Raw genomic sequence first — 14,263 nt, forward strand, 5'->3', positions numbered from 1 at the left:
TTTCCTTTTTGCTTCCTTGCCCCTTTCTTAAATAGCGGAGTGACATTTGCAAACCTCCAGTCCTGCGGAACCATGCCAGAATCTATCGACTTTTGAAAGATCATCGCTAATGCCCCCGCAATCTCCACAGCTACATTTAGCTTCAATTGCTCTGTCTCCTTACTTATTATGAGATGAAGGTTGAGCTGGGAATGGGGATATAGACGTCACAAGTTAGGCCTGGATCTATTACATTGTTGCCCCCAAACTAATGGCTTAGGCCAGGTCAGTTCAGAAGGAGATAAGAATCAACCCTATGGCTGTAACAGTGAGTAAAATACTAAGACCATACTAAGTAAGGATGACAGGTTTCCATTTCTGTGGAGTTTTTACATCTAGTTACTGAAATTATCTTTTAATTTCCAATTTAATTTCCTGAAGCCAAATTTCCTAACTGAATATATAAACATGTTTACAGCTCATTTGTCCAGGAAGCTGGAAACTCGTCCAGTTATTAATCACCATGATACCAAAGCCAACAAAGACATCCATTAATAATTAAAGGCATACCTAAATTATAGAAATTATGGTTTCTGCAACATATAACTTAACAGTAGTGGATCACCTGATCCCTTGAGCCTGTTCTGCATTCAATAAGCCCATGGGTTACTAGACTGTAAATAAATCCCATATTTACCTCCAGTAACTTTTCTCCCCCTTGATGATCAGGAATTAACCTACCTGTGTCTAACATGAGAATTCCACAGAATCACAGTAACTCATCTATCATGAATGGGTGCCTCTTGCTTCTAGATTTCCCATTGGAAGAAACAAGTCTTTCCACATCTAATCTGTCAACAATCACTCATAATAATATATGCTTCAATAAGTTACTTCTTGTTTTTGTAAATTTCAATGGATACCACTGTATCCCTTTCAACATTTGCGATAAAATAACCTGCCCATTAGTGTTGTCAGTTTAGTAAATATTTTCTCTGCCGCCTCCAATATATTTATATCCTTCTTTGAATAAGAATAACATTGTATAGAGCACTCCAGATGTGCTCTCATTAATAATTGTCGTATGGCTTCACAAATTTTACATTTAATTCTCCTCATGTACAACAGTCAGATTCTGTTATCTTTCCTTATTGCTGCTGCAACAATGTGCTAGCTTTTTGCATGTCCTGTACTTCCATACCAAGGTCTGTCTGCAACTCACAGGGTTTAAAATCTTTCATCATTTAGACAATATGCTTTTTAAAAAATTTATCTTGCCAAATCTCACATCTTCCATAGATCATTTGCCAAATCTTTGCCCACTCACTTAATCTATCTGCATAACTTTGTAGTATTTTTACATTTCCTTCACAGCATATTTTCCTGCCTATTTTTGTATCACCTGCAACAATATCTTCTGTATCTTCATTTAAATCATTTCTATAAACAGCTGAGGTCCCAGAACCAATCTCTATGGCACACCAATCATTACATTTTGCCAGCCAGGAGAAGACCCATTAATGCAATGTTTCCTGTTTACCAGCCAATCTTCTATCTATGGCAATATGCTAGACTATGAATTTGTATTTTTGGCAATAACCTTTGATGTAGCACCTTACAAATTCCTCCAGAGCTGGTGGTGGACCTGAGGAGGGCTAAGGCACCGGTGACCCCTGTTTCCACCCAGGGGGTCAGTGTGGACATGGTGGAGGATTACAAATACCTGGGGATACGAATTGACAATAAACTGGACTGGTCAAAGAACACTGAGGCTGTGTACAAGAAGGGTCAGAGCCGTCTCTATTTCCTGAGGAGACTGAGGTTCTTTAACATCTGTCGGACGATGCTGAGGATGTTCTACGAGTCTGTGGTGGTCAGTGCTATCATGTTTGCTGTTGTGTGCTGGGGCAGCAGGCTGAGGGTAGCAGACACCAATAGAATCAACAAACTCATTTGTAAGGCCAATGATGTTGTGGGGATGGAACTGGACTCTCTGACGGTGGTGTCTGAAAAGAGGATGCTGTCTAAGTTGCATGCCATCTTGGACAATGTCTCTCATCCACTACATAATGTACTGGGTGGGCACAGGAGTACATTCAGCCAGAGACTCATTCCACCGAGATGCAACACAGAGCGTCATAGGAAGTCATTCCTGCCTGTGGCCATCAAACTTTACAACTCCTCCCTTGGAGGGTCAGACATCCTGCGCCAATAGGCTGGTCCTGGACTTATTTCATAATTTACTGGTATAATTTACATATTATTATATAATTATTTATGGTTTTACATTGCTATATTTATACTCTATTGGTTGGTGCAACTGGTTGGCAGACAGGAAGCAAAGAGTGGGATTAAACGGGACCTTTTCAGAATGGCAGGCAGTGACTAGTGGGGTACCGCAAGACTCAGTGCTGGGACCCCAGTTGTTTACAATATATATTAATGACTTGGATGAGGGAATTAAATGCAGCATCTCCAAGTTTGCGGATGACACGAAGCTGGGCGGCAGTGTTAGCTGTGAGGAGGATGCTAAGAGGATGCAGGGTGACTTGGATAGGTTAGGTGAGTGGGCAAATTCATGGCAGATGCAATTTAATGTGGATAAATGTGAAGTTATCCACTTTGGTGGCAAAAACAGGAAAACAGATTATTATCTGAATGGTGGCCGATTAGGAAAAGGGGAGGTGCAACGAGACCTGGGTGTCATTATACACCAGTCATTTAAAGTGGGCATGCAGGTACAGCAGGCGGTGAAAAAGGTGAATGATATGCTGGCATTTATAGCAAGAGGATTCGAGTACAGGAGCAGGGAGGTACTACTGCAGTTGTACAAAGCCTTGGTGAGACCACACCTGGAGTATTGTGTGCAGTTTTGGTCCCCTAATCTGAGGAAAGACATCCTTGCCATAGAGGGAGTACAAAGAAGGTTCACCAGATTGATTCCTAGGATGGCAGGACATCCATATGATGAAAGACTGGATGAACTAGGCTTATACTCGTTGGAATTTAGAAGATTGAGGGGGGATCTGATTGAAACGTATAAAATCCTAAAGGGATTGGACAAGCTAGATGCAGGAAGATTGTTCCCGATGTTGGGGAAGTCCTGAACGAGGGGTCACAGTTTGAGGATAAAGGGGAAGCCTTTTAGGACCGAGATTAGGAAAAACTCCTTCACACAGAGAGTGGTGAATCTGTGGAATTCTCTGCCACAGGAAACAGTTGAGGCCAGTTCATTGGCTATATTTAAGAGGGAGTTAGATATGGCCCTTGTGGCTAAAGGGATCAGGGGGTATGGAGGGAAGGCTGGTACAGGGTTCTGAGTTGGATGATCAGCCATGATTATACTGAATGGCTTACTCCTGCACCTATTTTCTATGTTTCTATGTAATGAAACCCAATTTCCCTCGGGATCAATAAAGTATGTCTATGTCTAAGTTCACCGGAAGGATAAGCAAAACAGTATCATTGTTCTCCCCTAGGATAACATGAACAATGGTAAAGTCATTACTACATTTTGATAACTCTGTTGCACAGGCCATGCATCAGGAGCACTCAGAAGCCCTGTATAAATGGCAGGAGTGCACCACCTCACAAACTATCTACCCATCCATTCTGTCAAGATCCTCCTTTCCCATCAGAGCAATAATGTGCAGATCCCACATTGGCAGCTCAAGTCACCTTAAAATGCATACAACTGGGACAAAAGAAAATCATTCTTGCTCCTGCAGCAAAGATGGCATTAGATATTAGGATAGAATGAGTGTATCGGTGGTATGGAATGTTTATAACTCTGCCACTGACAATCCCAAGCCCGGTTGTAAAAGGAGGAGGGTTGGGCATGGGGCTTTAGGGGTGATGGGCTTAATCACCAGTCAGGGAGATGGAGTTAAGTAAATATGGAATGTTTATAACTTGCTATACAGCTTTTGATTTGGGAAGCTTCTCATGGTTACCATCTGAAAGGAGGTACAGAAGCCTGAAGGCACACACCTAGCAATTTAGGAACAGCTTCTTCCCCTCTGCCATTTCTGAATGGACCTTGAACTCATGAATACTATCTCACTACTTTTTATTTCTGTTTTTACACTACTTATTTAATATAATATATACTTACTATAATTTACAGTTTTAAAAATATATCATGCATTGCTTTGTACTGCTGCCGCAAAGTTAACAACCTTCACTACATATGCCAGTGATTCTGATTCTGATCAAAGCAGTTTGAATAAATAGAAGTTCCAAAATAATTAACTAATCAGAAATACATGTTCCAGATATAGAATTGCCTACAATCTGAGGCAAAGACCAAGATCTCCAACGATTGCACTGCTTTTAAAAGCATTAATATGTTAGAATACAGAAATAAGCCAAGTGACCTTGCTTCAATATTTGATTTCTATGCTTTGGCTGAGAAAGTTTATTATTTATCTCACTTTTTTTATATTAAGCACTAAATCCAATATAAACATTTGAAACTTAAAAATGATTATCTGTAAACTCGAAGTCATCTATAAAGCTCACTGAAAAGCCTTCTTAAAAATCCATTGTTATTCACAATACAAAAACTCATATTACTTAAAAACGTTGACATATTTTACTTTACCGCCTTACAGCTCTTGGAAAAATTAAAGGCTTGATGCTGACGATAAAACAACTTCCAAATCGATGATGGTTGCCAAGGTTTTGAAAGTTTGGGTTTGTAAGCCAGATTGATGGGATGCTTCTGGTAGCTGCTTGCTAAATGTTCAACATTTTTTACCCTTTCCTGCCAATTCTTCTTCATACTCTGATAGGAACAAAGACAATTAATTTAGTTGCTCTTACAATTTAAAGATATTAAAAAGAACATGATATCATAACCATTATCCTTTTCGTTCTCTTTTCAGATTTACATACTTTGTCAACATATCCTTCAAGAAGCATATTACTGTACTACTCAAACATAAATCCCTCTGAAATATTTCAAATATATGAAACATTGTATCAATGCCTTTTTCTGTTACTAACTCTGTATTTTCAAAATTTCTCAAATATAATTTCTAATACTTGAAACATTCACTCTGGGAAGCAATACTGTATACTGTACTGTGATTACTCATTAACATGAAAAACAACAAATTCCAAAAACAGGGTGAACTGAAAGTGAAACATTTGGATAAAGAAGTATAATAAAAGGAGGAAGAAATGGGAGGAAAACAGAGTAAGATTGAGAATTGAAAGAGGAAAGGAGTACAAAGCCCTGTCAGATCACTTACTTTTCATCTAGACAGATCAACATACAGTAAGGCTTATATCAGCATCCTGGAAAACAGCATCCATCATCAGGAACTCCACCACCCAGCTCATGCTTTCTTCTGTCTGCTGCCATTGGGAAGAAGGTACATGAACCTCAGGACTCACACCACCAGACTCAGGAACAGTTATTACCTGTCAACCGGCAGGCTCTTGATCCAGTGGGGTAACTTTATTCAACTTCATTTGACCCATCACTGAACCTTTCCCACAACTTGTGGACTCACTTTCAAGGACTCTCAAGATTTCGATATTTATCGCTTAACTATTTATTGTTTTTTTTTCTCTCTTTTGTATTTGTACATTCTATTGTCTTTTACACATTGGTTGTTTGTCCGTCCTGCTGGCTGTGGTCTTTGATTGATCCTATAATGGTTCTTTGACTTACTGAGTATGCCCGCAAGAAAACAAATTTCAGAGTTGTATATGGTGACATATATGTGCTTTGATAATAAATTTACTTCAGACTCTGGAACGATTAAATCATTCCAGGATCCTCACTTCAACTGCCTCCCTATGTGCTGTTCCTATCATGGTGGGGAGGTCTGTGTGCCTTAATGATCCTTGGAGCTATCCCAGCTGGGACTTCAGTCCCTGGTAGGTTCAACCTTGCTGGGCAGGTTCCAGGTGAAGGGCCAGGCGAATCCAGCACCCGGTCCTCCAGGTTGGGGGTTGAGCGTAGGGCCAGCAACCCTACCCTGTAAAATCTTTACCGCTACAGAAAGCGAAACAAGGAAATTTATCCATGCCGGTGACAGGAGTGATGCAGAACTAGGAACATGAACTGGGTAACGGCGAGCAGCAGAACGAAAGACCGACAGAAATGGAAGACCCTTATGCCCAGGCCCCATGTGCCACCTAGGCACTAAGGGTTCAGATGACGATGACGACACTTCAACTGAAGCAAAACTTAATATCATCTTTCACAAGTTTTAAAATATTAGATCAAAGCAACACTTTCAGTACGCTGGATGAACTCAGCAGGTCGGGCAGCATCAGTCAGAAACGATGAGTCGACGTTTCGGGCCGGAACCCTTCGTCAGGACTGAAGAATGAAAGATGGGGAAGGATTTGAAGAATGCTTGTAGCGTCAGTTGATAGACCAGTAATTTGAAAGACAAAGGGGGCAGGGAGGGGAAGCATTGACGTCATAGCCCTGAAAACAATGGGTGGTAGAAGAAGGAGGCGGAACCATGAGGGAACTGGGGGAGGGGGTAGAGTGAAATAGGGATAGAGGAAGGGAGGGGGAGGGAATTACCGGAAGCTGGAGAATTCTATGTTCATACCAAGGGGCTGGAGACTACCTAGACGGTATATGAGGTGTTGCTCCTCCAACCTGAGTTTAGCCTCATCATGGCAGTAGAGGAGGTCATGTATGGACATACCTGAATGGGAGTGGGAAGCAGAGTTGAAGTGGGTGGCTACCGGGAGATCCTATCTGTTGTGGCGGATAGAGCGGAGGTGCTCGACGAAGTGGTCCCCCAATCTGCGTCGGGTTTCACTGATGTAGAGGAGGCTGCACCGGGAGCACCAGATGCAATAGATGACCCCAACAGACTCACAAGTGAAGTGTTGTCTCACCTGGAAGGACTGTTTGGGGCCCTGAATGGTTGCAAGAGATGAGGTGTAGGGACAGGTGTAGCACTTACGCTTACAGGGATAAGTGCTGGGTGGGAGATCAGTAGGGATGGACGTGTGGATAAGGGAGTCGCGGAGGGACCGATCCCTGTGGAAAGCGGAGAGGGGTGGAGAAGGAAAGATGTGCTTAGTGGTGGGGTCCTGTTGAAGGTGGCGGAAGTTGCGGAGGATAATATGCTGGGTAACTTGGGGGCGGGGGGAACTTAGATGTTTGGTTGAATCTTTTACTGTTTGTAAATAAATGATTAAAATGCTTAATTGTAATCAGTGCCTTCTGTCTTCACTCACCAAACCAGCTTCCACATCACAAGGTTACACAAGGGTTCTTCAAAATATTAGATTATGTTTTTCTCAGTACAGACCTTTGGCAGGTTTGCTGTTTGGGGGTTAGCTTTCTTGCTGGTCGCAAGTTGCTTCCATCGTGCCAGTCATTGATTGGCCTATTTGAAGATGCAGCAGCTCTTTCCCATTGGTTGCCTTGTGTGCCAAGGCACTGGTGCCTGGCTTCAGATACCTTGGGAATCTCGGTCTCTTCTCTTTGTTCCCAGGGTCTGTTTCACACTGAGGTCGTGACCAGTGCTGAAGAACCACTGGGAATGTACGCTCCAGATTTAGTTTTGGAGTCTGTGTAACTTGGGGGCAGGGGCAACTTAGATGTTTGGTTGAATCTTTTACTGTTTGTAAATAAATTATTAAAATGCTTAATTGTATTCAGTGCCTTCCGTCTTCACTCACCAAACCAGCTTCCACATTACAAGGTTACACAAGGGTTCTTTTCCTGAGAACTCCATGCAAGTCCAGTTTCTTTAGCTGCCTATATTATATCTCATTACATACATGCCCTATCATTCTATCAATGAATAATCACCCCACACTCCTCCACGATCTGGATCAACACACTGATGTTGTGTGGAGCTTGCATGCTTCAAGGACTCCAGCAGGTGATGCCAGCTCAGAGCCCCCATGTTGGAACGGCTGTGGACGAGATACCAGATGGAGACTGATCCAACCCTGACTCCCAAACGGATAGACCCACGTCTGCCCCTCCTGGGCCATGCCATACGAAACAACAACCTGACACTACCCATAATTAAACTATTGGAACACATAGTGTTCGCAGTCATTAATGAAACTTTAAAAAAAATTATTACTAGCTTGAAAATTCTCTCAAACGTATGGAAGGTTACGCTTCTGTTGCAAGGAGCAATTATGAGATCACATCTGGGCTACCGTGTATGATTTTATTTCAGGATATAAACGTATTGGAAGCATTTCAGCATAGGTCTTCTAGACTAATATCTGGAATAGGTGGGTTGCCTATGAAGAAATATTTGACAGGTTTAGCTTATAACTGCATGAAAAGAAATGTAATTAAAACATTTAGATATGGAAAGGCATTACAGGGTGAATGGTAAATTGAGGGAATCTAGAACTAGAGGTCACTGTTTAAAAAAAGAGGTTGCCCATTTAAGACAGAGGTGAGGTATATTTTTCTTTCAGAAGGTCATGAGTTTTTGGAACTCTCTTGGGTAGTGGAAGCAAGGTCTCCAAATATTTTTAAGGCACAGTTACTTAGATACTTGATAAGCATGACACGTTACTGCAGGGAGACAGAAATGCAAGTAACTTGCCCCTACATCTACTGGGAGTATGACTCAACTCTGTAGCTAGGGCCTTTCTATTAAAGGAAGGATAAAATTGCTCATAGAGTGAATAAAACAGAAATCCATTCATGGACAAACACAAGGAAATCTGCAGACGCTGGAATTTAAAGCAACAACATGAAAGTTGCTGGTGAATGCAGCAGGCCAGGCAGCATCTCTAGGAAGAGCTACAGTCGACGTTTCGGGCCGAGACCCTTCGTCAGGGCTAACTGAAGGAAGAGCTAGTAAGAGATTTGAAAGTGGGAGGGGAGGGGGGGATCCGAAATGATAGGAGAAGACAGGAGGGGGAGGGATGGAGCCAAGAGCTGGACAGGTGATTGGCAAAAGGGATATGAGAGGATCATGGGACAGGAGGCCCAGGGAGAAAGAAAAGGTGGGGGGGGGGAACCCAGAGGATGGGCAAGGGGTACAGTCAGAGGAACAGAGGGAGAAAAAGGAGAGAGAGAGAAAAATAATGTGTTTATATAAATAAATAAATAACGAATTGGGTACGAGGGGGAGGTGGGGCATTAGCGGAAGTTTGAGAAGTCAATGTTCATGCCATCAGGTTGGCGGCTACCCAGGTGGAATATAAGGTGTTGTTTCTCCAACCTGAGTGTGGCTTCATCTTTACAGTAGAGGAGGCTGTGGATAGACATATCAGAATGGGAATGGGACGTGGAATTAAAATGTGTGGCCACTGGGAGATCCTGCTTTCTCTGGCGGACAGAGTGTAGGTGTTCAGCAAAACGATCTCCCAGTCTGCGTCAGGGCTCGCCAATAATCTACTGATGTCTACTATACGCATGCTGAGCTCGTTGACTTCATTAACATTGCCTCCAACTTTCACCCTGCCCTCAAGTTTACCTGGTCCATTTCTGACACCTCCCTCCCCTTTCTAGATCTTTCTGTCTCGATCTCTGGAGACAGCTTATCTACTGATGCCTACTGTAAGCCTACTGACTCTCACAGCTATCTGGACTTTTCCTCTTCTCACCCTGTCTCTTGCAAAAATGCCAGCCCCTTCTCACAATTCCTCCGTCTCCGCTGCATCTGCTCTCAGGAAGAGGCTTTTCATTCCAAGATAAAGGAGATGTCCTCCTTTTTTAAAGCAAGGGGCTTCCCTTCCTCCACCATCAACTCTGCTCTCAAACGCATCTCCCCCATTTCACATACATCTGCTCTCACTCCTTGTCCTCACCTACAACCCCACCAGCCTATGGGTCCAACATATTATTCTCCGTAACTTCTGCCACCTCCAACGGGATCCCACCACTAAGCACATCTTTCCCTCCCTCCCCTGCTTTCGGCAGAGATCGCTCCCTACGTGACTCCCTTGTCCATTCGTTCCCCCCCATCCCTCCCCACCGATCTCCCTCCTGGCACTTATCCTTGTAAGCGGAACAAGTGCTACACATGCCCTTAGACTTCCTCCCTTACCACCATTCAGGACCCCAGACAGTCCTTTTAGGTGAGGTGACACTTCACCTGTGAGTCGGCTGGGGTGATATACTGTGTCCGGTGCTCCCGATGCGGCCTTCTATATATTGGCGAGACGTGACGCACACTGGGAGATCATTTCGCTGAACACCTACGCTCTGTCCACCAGAGAAAGCAGGATCTCCCAGTGGCCACACATTTTAATTCCATGTCCCATTCCCATTCTGATATGTCTATCCACGGCCTCCTCTACTGTAAAGATGAAGCCACATTCAGGTTGGAGGAACAACATCTTATATTCCGTCTGGGTGGCCTCGAACCTGATGGCATGAACATTGACTTCTCAAACTTCCGCTAATGCCCCACCTCCCCCTCGTACTCCATCCGTTATTTATTTATATACACACATTCTTTTTCTCTCTCTTCTTTTTCTCCCTCTGTCCCTCTCACTATACCCCTTGCCCATCCTCTGGGTTTCCCCTCCCCCTTTTCTTTCTCCCTAGGTCTCCTGTCTCATGATCCTCTCATATCCCTTTTGCCAATCAACTGTCCAGCTCTTGGCTCCATCCCTCCCCCTCCTGTCTTCTCCTATCATTTCGGATCTCCCCCTCCCCCTCCCACTTTCAAATCTCTTACTAGCTCTCCTTTCAGTTAGTCCTGACAAAGGGTCTCGACCCGAAACGTCGACTGTACCTCTTCCTAGAGATGCTGCCTGGCCTGCTGCGTTCACCAGCAACTTTGATGTATGTTGCTTGAATTTCCAGCATCTGCAGAATTCCTGTTGTATGCTGCCTGGCCTGCTGCGTTCACCAGCAACTTTTATGTGTGTTGCAATTAATTCATGGGATTGAATGGAAGTGGAGAGGGGATTTGCCATGAGGAGGACTTAACTGAGTTTAAAAGATGAAATAATCTTATTGAAACATGGTTCTTATAGTGTTTGACAGGTTTGATGTAGGGAAAATCACTTGGAGCCAGAAGGCACTGTCGATGCTGGAACGTGTAGCAACAAACAAGTTGCAGGAGGAATTTAGCGGGCTAGGCAGCATCAGTGGAGGGAAATGGCAAGTTAATGTTCTGGGTTGATACTCCCTCATTTGGACTGGAAAAAGTAGAAGTAAGATGGCCAGTATAATGAGATAAAGGGGAAGCAGGTGGGGAAAGTGCTGGCAAGCAATGGTTGAATTCAGGTGAAGAGAAGGTGATTATTACATGGAAACAGGTGAGGAGGGAAAGCAACAGAACATGGGAAGGTGGAGATGAGAAAGAGCTGCAGCTCATGGAGTGTGGTAAGTAAAGGTGAACCAAAATAAGGGAGGTGCTGTGGGCAGAGTGATAGGAGACCCAGTGGAGGAGAGTGTGGGTGATGGGAAATGGAATACCTGAGGAAGGCAAAGGGGTTGGAAAGAAGGGTGTGTGTGAGAGGACATGGTATTTTCTACCCACAAGATCTGTGGAGGATGAGGCATGCAGTATATTTAAGACAGAGATGACACATTTTTTGATATTAAGGCACAGGGTACAGCAAACTGACATTGTATGAAAATCAGCCATGATCTTATTAAATTTTGGAGTGGAGGGGTGGGGTAGCAAATAGCCTATTGCTTCTCTGTTTCTCATAGTTGAAGGATATGTTTGGCAGAAAAGTAATTTGAGGGAGGTGATGGTTCCAGAAGGCCAGTACCAATAGGCGAAGGCTTCAGTAAACAGGGAAAAAATGGTTTGACTATCATATCCCTCAATCAAGACTCGGGAGTTCTTTGCCACTTCTAGATCTGTATTTCATTATATTTTACAATGTAAGAGGCCAAGTCAATGCCAACTCTCAATCCCAACCACCGACCTCCTTCCCGCTGCGACCTATTCTCTCTCAAAACCGTGTAAAAGACACTGTATCTTTCATTATAAACAAGGACGCTGAGAGGAACATAAAGAATTCAGATCAGATCCATTTATTATGCCATTTATGAAAACTTATACTTCCAAAAGCCATAGCATTTTTTACATAATTTAAGACAGGAGCAAAGAAGTTGGAAATGCGAGTGAAAGGTATGAAGTACAAGTTACATTAGTTTTGAATTACTGTCAATATAACAAAGTAAGTTTAGACTAGCAAGTAGCTATACAGTGTAAGTGAAATCTAAGAATGAGGGAAAAAGCACAAAACTCTTCATCCTGCCTTAATATACAGTTCGATAAATCATAAAAGATATATCTGTGTTTCAAATAGAGTTAATACTCACCAACTTCTTCTTTCAGTTAGACATGTTCATTGCATTTCCAATCCCAGTCTAAAAAACAAGGCGCGAAGAACAAAGCGTGAGCGAGATGAACGCTGGGAGTTGTAGTTCATTTTCACCACTGGCAGTGCCAGTTTCTCCGGGCTGACAGGGCATTGGACTACAACACCTGTGACGGACGACAAGGGTTGCTCATGCGCACAGAGAATCGGCATCGCCTCCCCTCGCTCGCGCTCGCGCGCGCTCTCTCTCTCTCTCTCTCGGATTTCAACGCGCAGGTCGGGTGATGTGGCCGCAAAGGGTGAACGTCATCGGATCGGAGGCGAAGGAGGGGTTCGAGCGGCGGGGCTTCGCTTCAGTCGGCATTAGACGCTGAGTGCCGCGGAATCTGAGGTAAGAGCAGAAAGCATCGAGGTTGGGTAGTGTCTGAAATACCTAGAGCTGGGTATTTGAGCAGTGGTACAGGTGGGAGCAGTGACCTCTTTAGCATCTCCACGGATGTATTGTCTTCCCTCCAAGCCGAGCACCACCCCAAAGCCAGGCTGGTATATCGCCACCAGTGACCACCCCACCCCACAAGCGGGCTCACTATATCTTCCGTCACCCCAGAACACGACTCGTTCAGTATTCGCTTGTTCCTTTAACCGAAAGCCTTTATTTCATTCTTACGTTACTCTAAAAGCATGTCGTTGCATGTTATTGAGATTTACTTTTTTGAGCAAGTGGATGTTGGCAAATTTTAACGTTAAGGCAGCTTTTGGGTATCCCAAATTGGATGAGTTCAAAAGCGCTCTGCGAATTACCAGTGGGTTAGTCTGTTCAGCTTGCCTGTATCAGTAAGATGCTAAAAACTTTATTTAAAAAGTCTCAATCTGCGTTTCTGTAAGGTGTTTTAATTTATCCGACAAGGTCATTTCTTCAGCGAGGAACCGCGCACATCGGAAATATTCGTGATTTTGTACTGAAGTTGATTGGTGGAATTTGATTTAATGTTGTTATTTGGACTCGCGTTATTGATCAAGTTGAGAGTTGACGTTGAACAGAATTGAAAACCAGTGTGTTTCAAAGTGCAAAGAGGATAAGTGTGTAGGGAAAAGAAGCTAAAGTTGTTAAGATACCAATTACTTTAAAAAGTAGTAGTTGGAGGCGATAAAGAAACATCGATTTCTCGAACTTCCAGTAATGCCCCCCCTTCACTATTCCCCGTTCCCATTTCCCTCTGTCACCTTATCTCTTTACCTGCCCATCACCCTCTTCTGATGCTCCTCCCCTCTGTCCTCTCCTGTCAGATTCCCTCTTCTCCGGCCCTGTACTGTATCTCTTTCACCAATCAATTTCCCAGTTCTTTGACCCCTCCCGGTTTCAGCCATCACCTTGTGTTTCTTCCTCCTCTCCCCCACCTCCTTATTCTGACCCCTCATCTTTTTTTCTTCAATCCTGATGAAGGGTCTCAGTCCAAAACGTCGACTGTACTCTTTTCCATAGAGAGTCATAGTCATACTTTATTGATCCCAGGGGAAATTGGTTTTCGTTACAGTTGCACCATAAATAATAGTAATAAAACTATAAATAGTTAGATAGTAATATGTAAATTATGAAATAAGTCCAGGACCAGCCTATTTTTATTGGCTCAGGGTGTCTGATACTGCCTGGCCTGCTGAATTCCTTCAGCACTTGTGTGTCTTGCTTGGATTTCCAGCATCTGCAGATTTTCTCTTGTTTGTGCTTGAAACTGAAAGTATAATCACTTAAAGTAGAGGGAAAAAGGTGGTTACCTGAAGTTAAGTTTAATAGTGAAACTGAAAGGCACACGTGGAGGAAACTAAAAGGATGGTTACAGTACTTACAGTTCTGTTAGATTTGATTTTGAAAGGCTGCAGTATGTTCGTACAGAATTGAGGATGTTCTTTGAGCTTGCCTTGGGAGTCTTTAGAACAAGATTTAGCTTTGGTGATGTCAAGATTGAAGCATGATTGGTGGCTAGGATGCTTGTGTAGCATTTATGCTTTAATATTCTGCCCTGGTGACACT

At 43.3% G+C, this 14,263-nt stretch overlaps 2 protein-coding genes across 5 annotated transcripts in view; one reads left to right on the forward strand and one right to left on the reverse strand.

Annotated features, from left to right (window-relative positions):
- The window catches only part of primpol (primase and polymerase (DNA-directed)), a 35,213-nt gene extending 22,867 nt beyond the window's left edge, over positions 1-12,346 (reverse strand). For 2 of the 3 annotated variants that reach the window (XM_063049401.1, XM_063049400.1), the window contains exons 1-2: positions 12,236-12,346; positions 4,583-4,765 (exon numbers count right to left, since the gene is read on the reverse strand). In XM_063049401.1, coding sequence (XP_062905471.1) covers positions 4,583-4,762 — 180 coding nt within the window. In that variant the 5' untranslated portion in view covers positions 4,763-4,765; positions 12,236-12,346. Of the gene's footprint in view, positions 1-4,582; positions 4,766-12,235 lie in introns of those variants that run through there. The other variant, XM_063049402.1, reaches the window with a different exon arrangement.
- Positions 12,347-12,475: 129 nt separating this feature from the next.
- Positions 12,476-14,263, forward strand: part of LOC134347171 (caspase-7-like) — a 59,526-nt gene continuing 57,738 nt past the window's right edge. The window contains exon 1 of one of the 2 annotated variants that reach the window (XM_063049407.1): positions 12,476-12,625. The gene's annotated coding sequence lies outside the window, so the exon portion shown is untranslated. The remainder of the gene's footprint in view (positions 12,626-14,263) is intronic. The other variant, XM_063049408.1, reaches the window with a different exon arrangement.

This window comes from Mobula hypostoma, chromosome 5 (genome assembly GCF_963921235.1).
Source record: "Mobula hypostoma chromosome 5, sMobHyp1.1, whole genome shotgun sequence".
Classification (NCBI taxonomy): Eukaryota; Metazoa; Chordata; class Chondrichthyes; order Myliobatiformes; family Myliobatidae; genus Mobula; species Mobula hypostoma.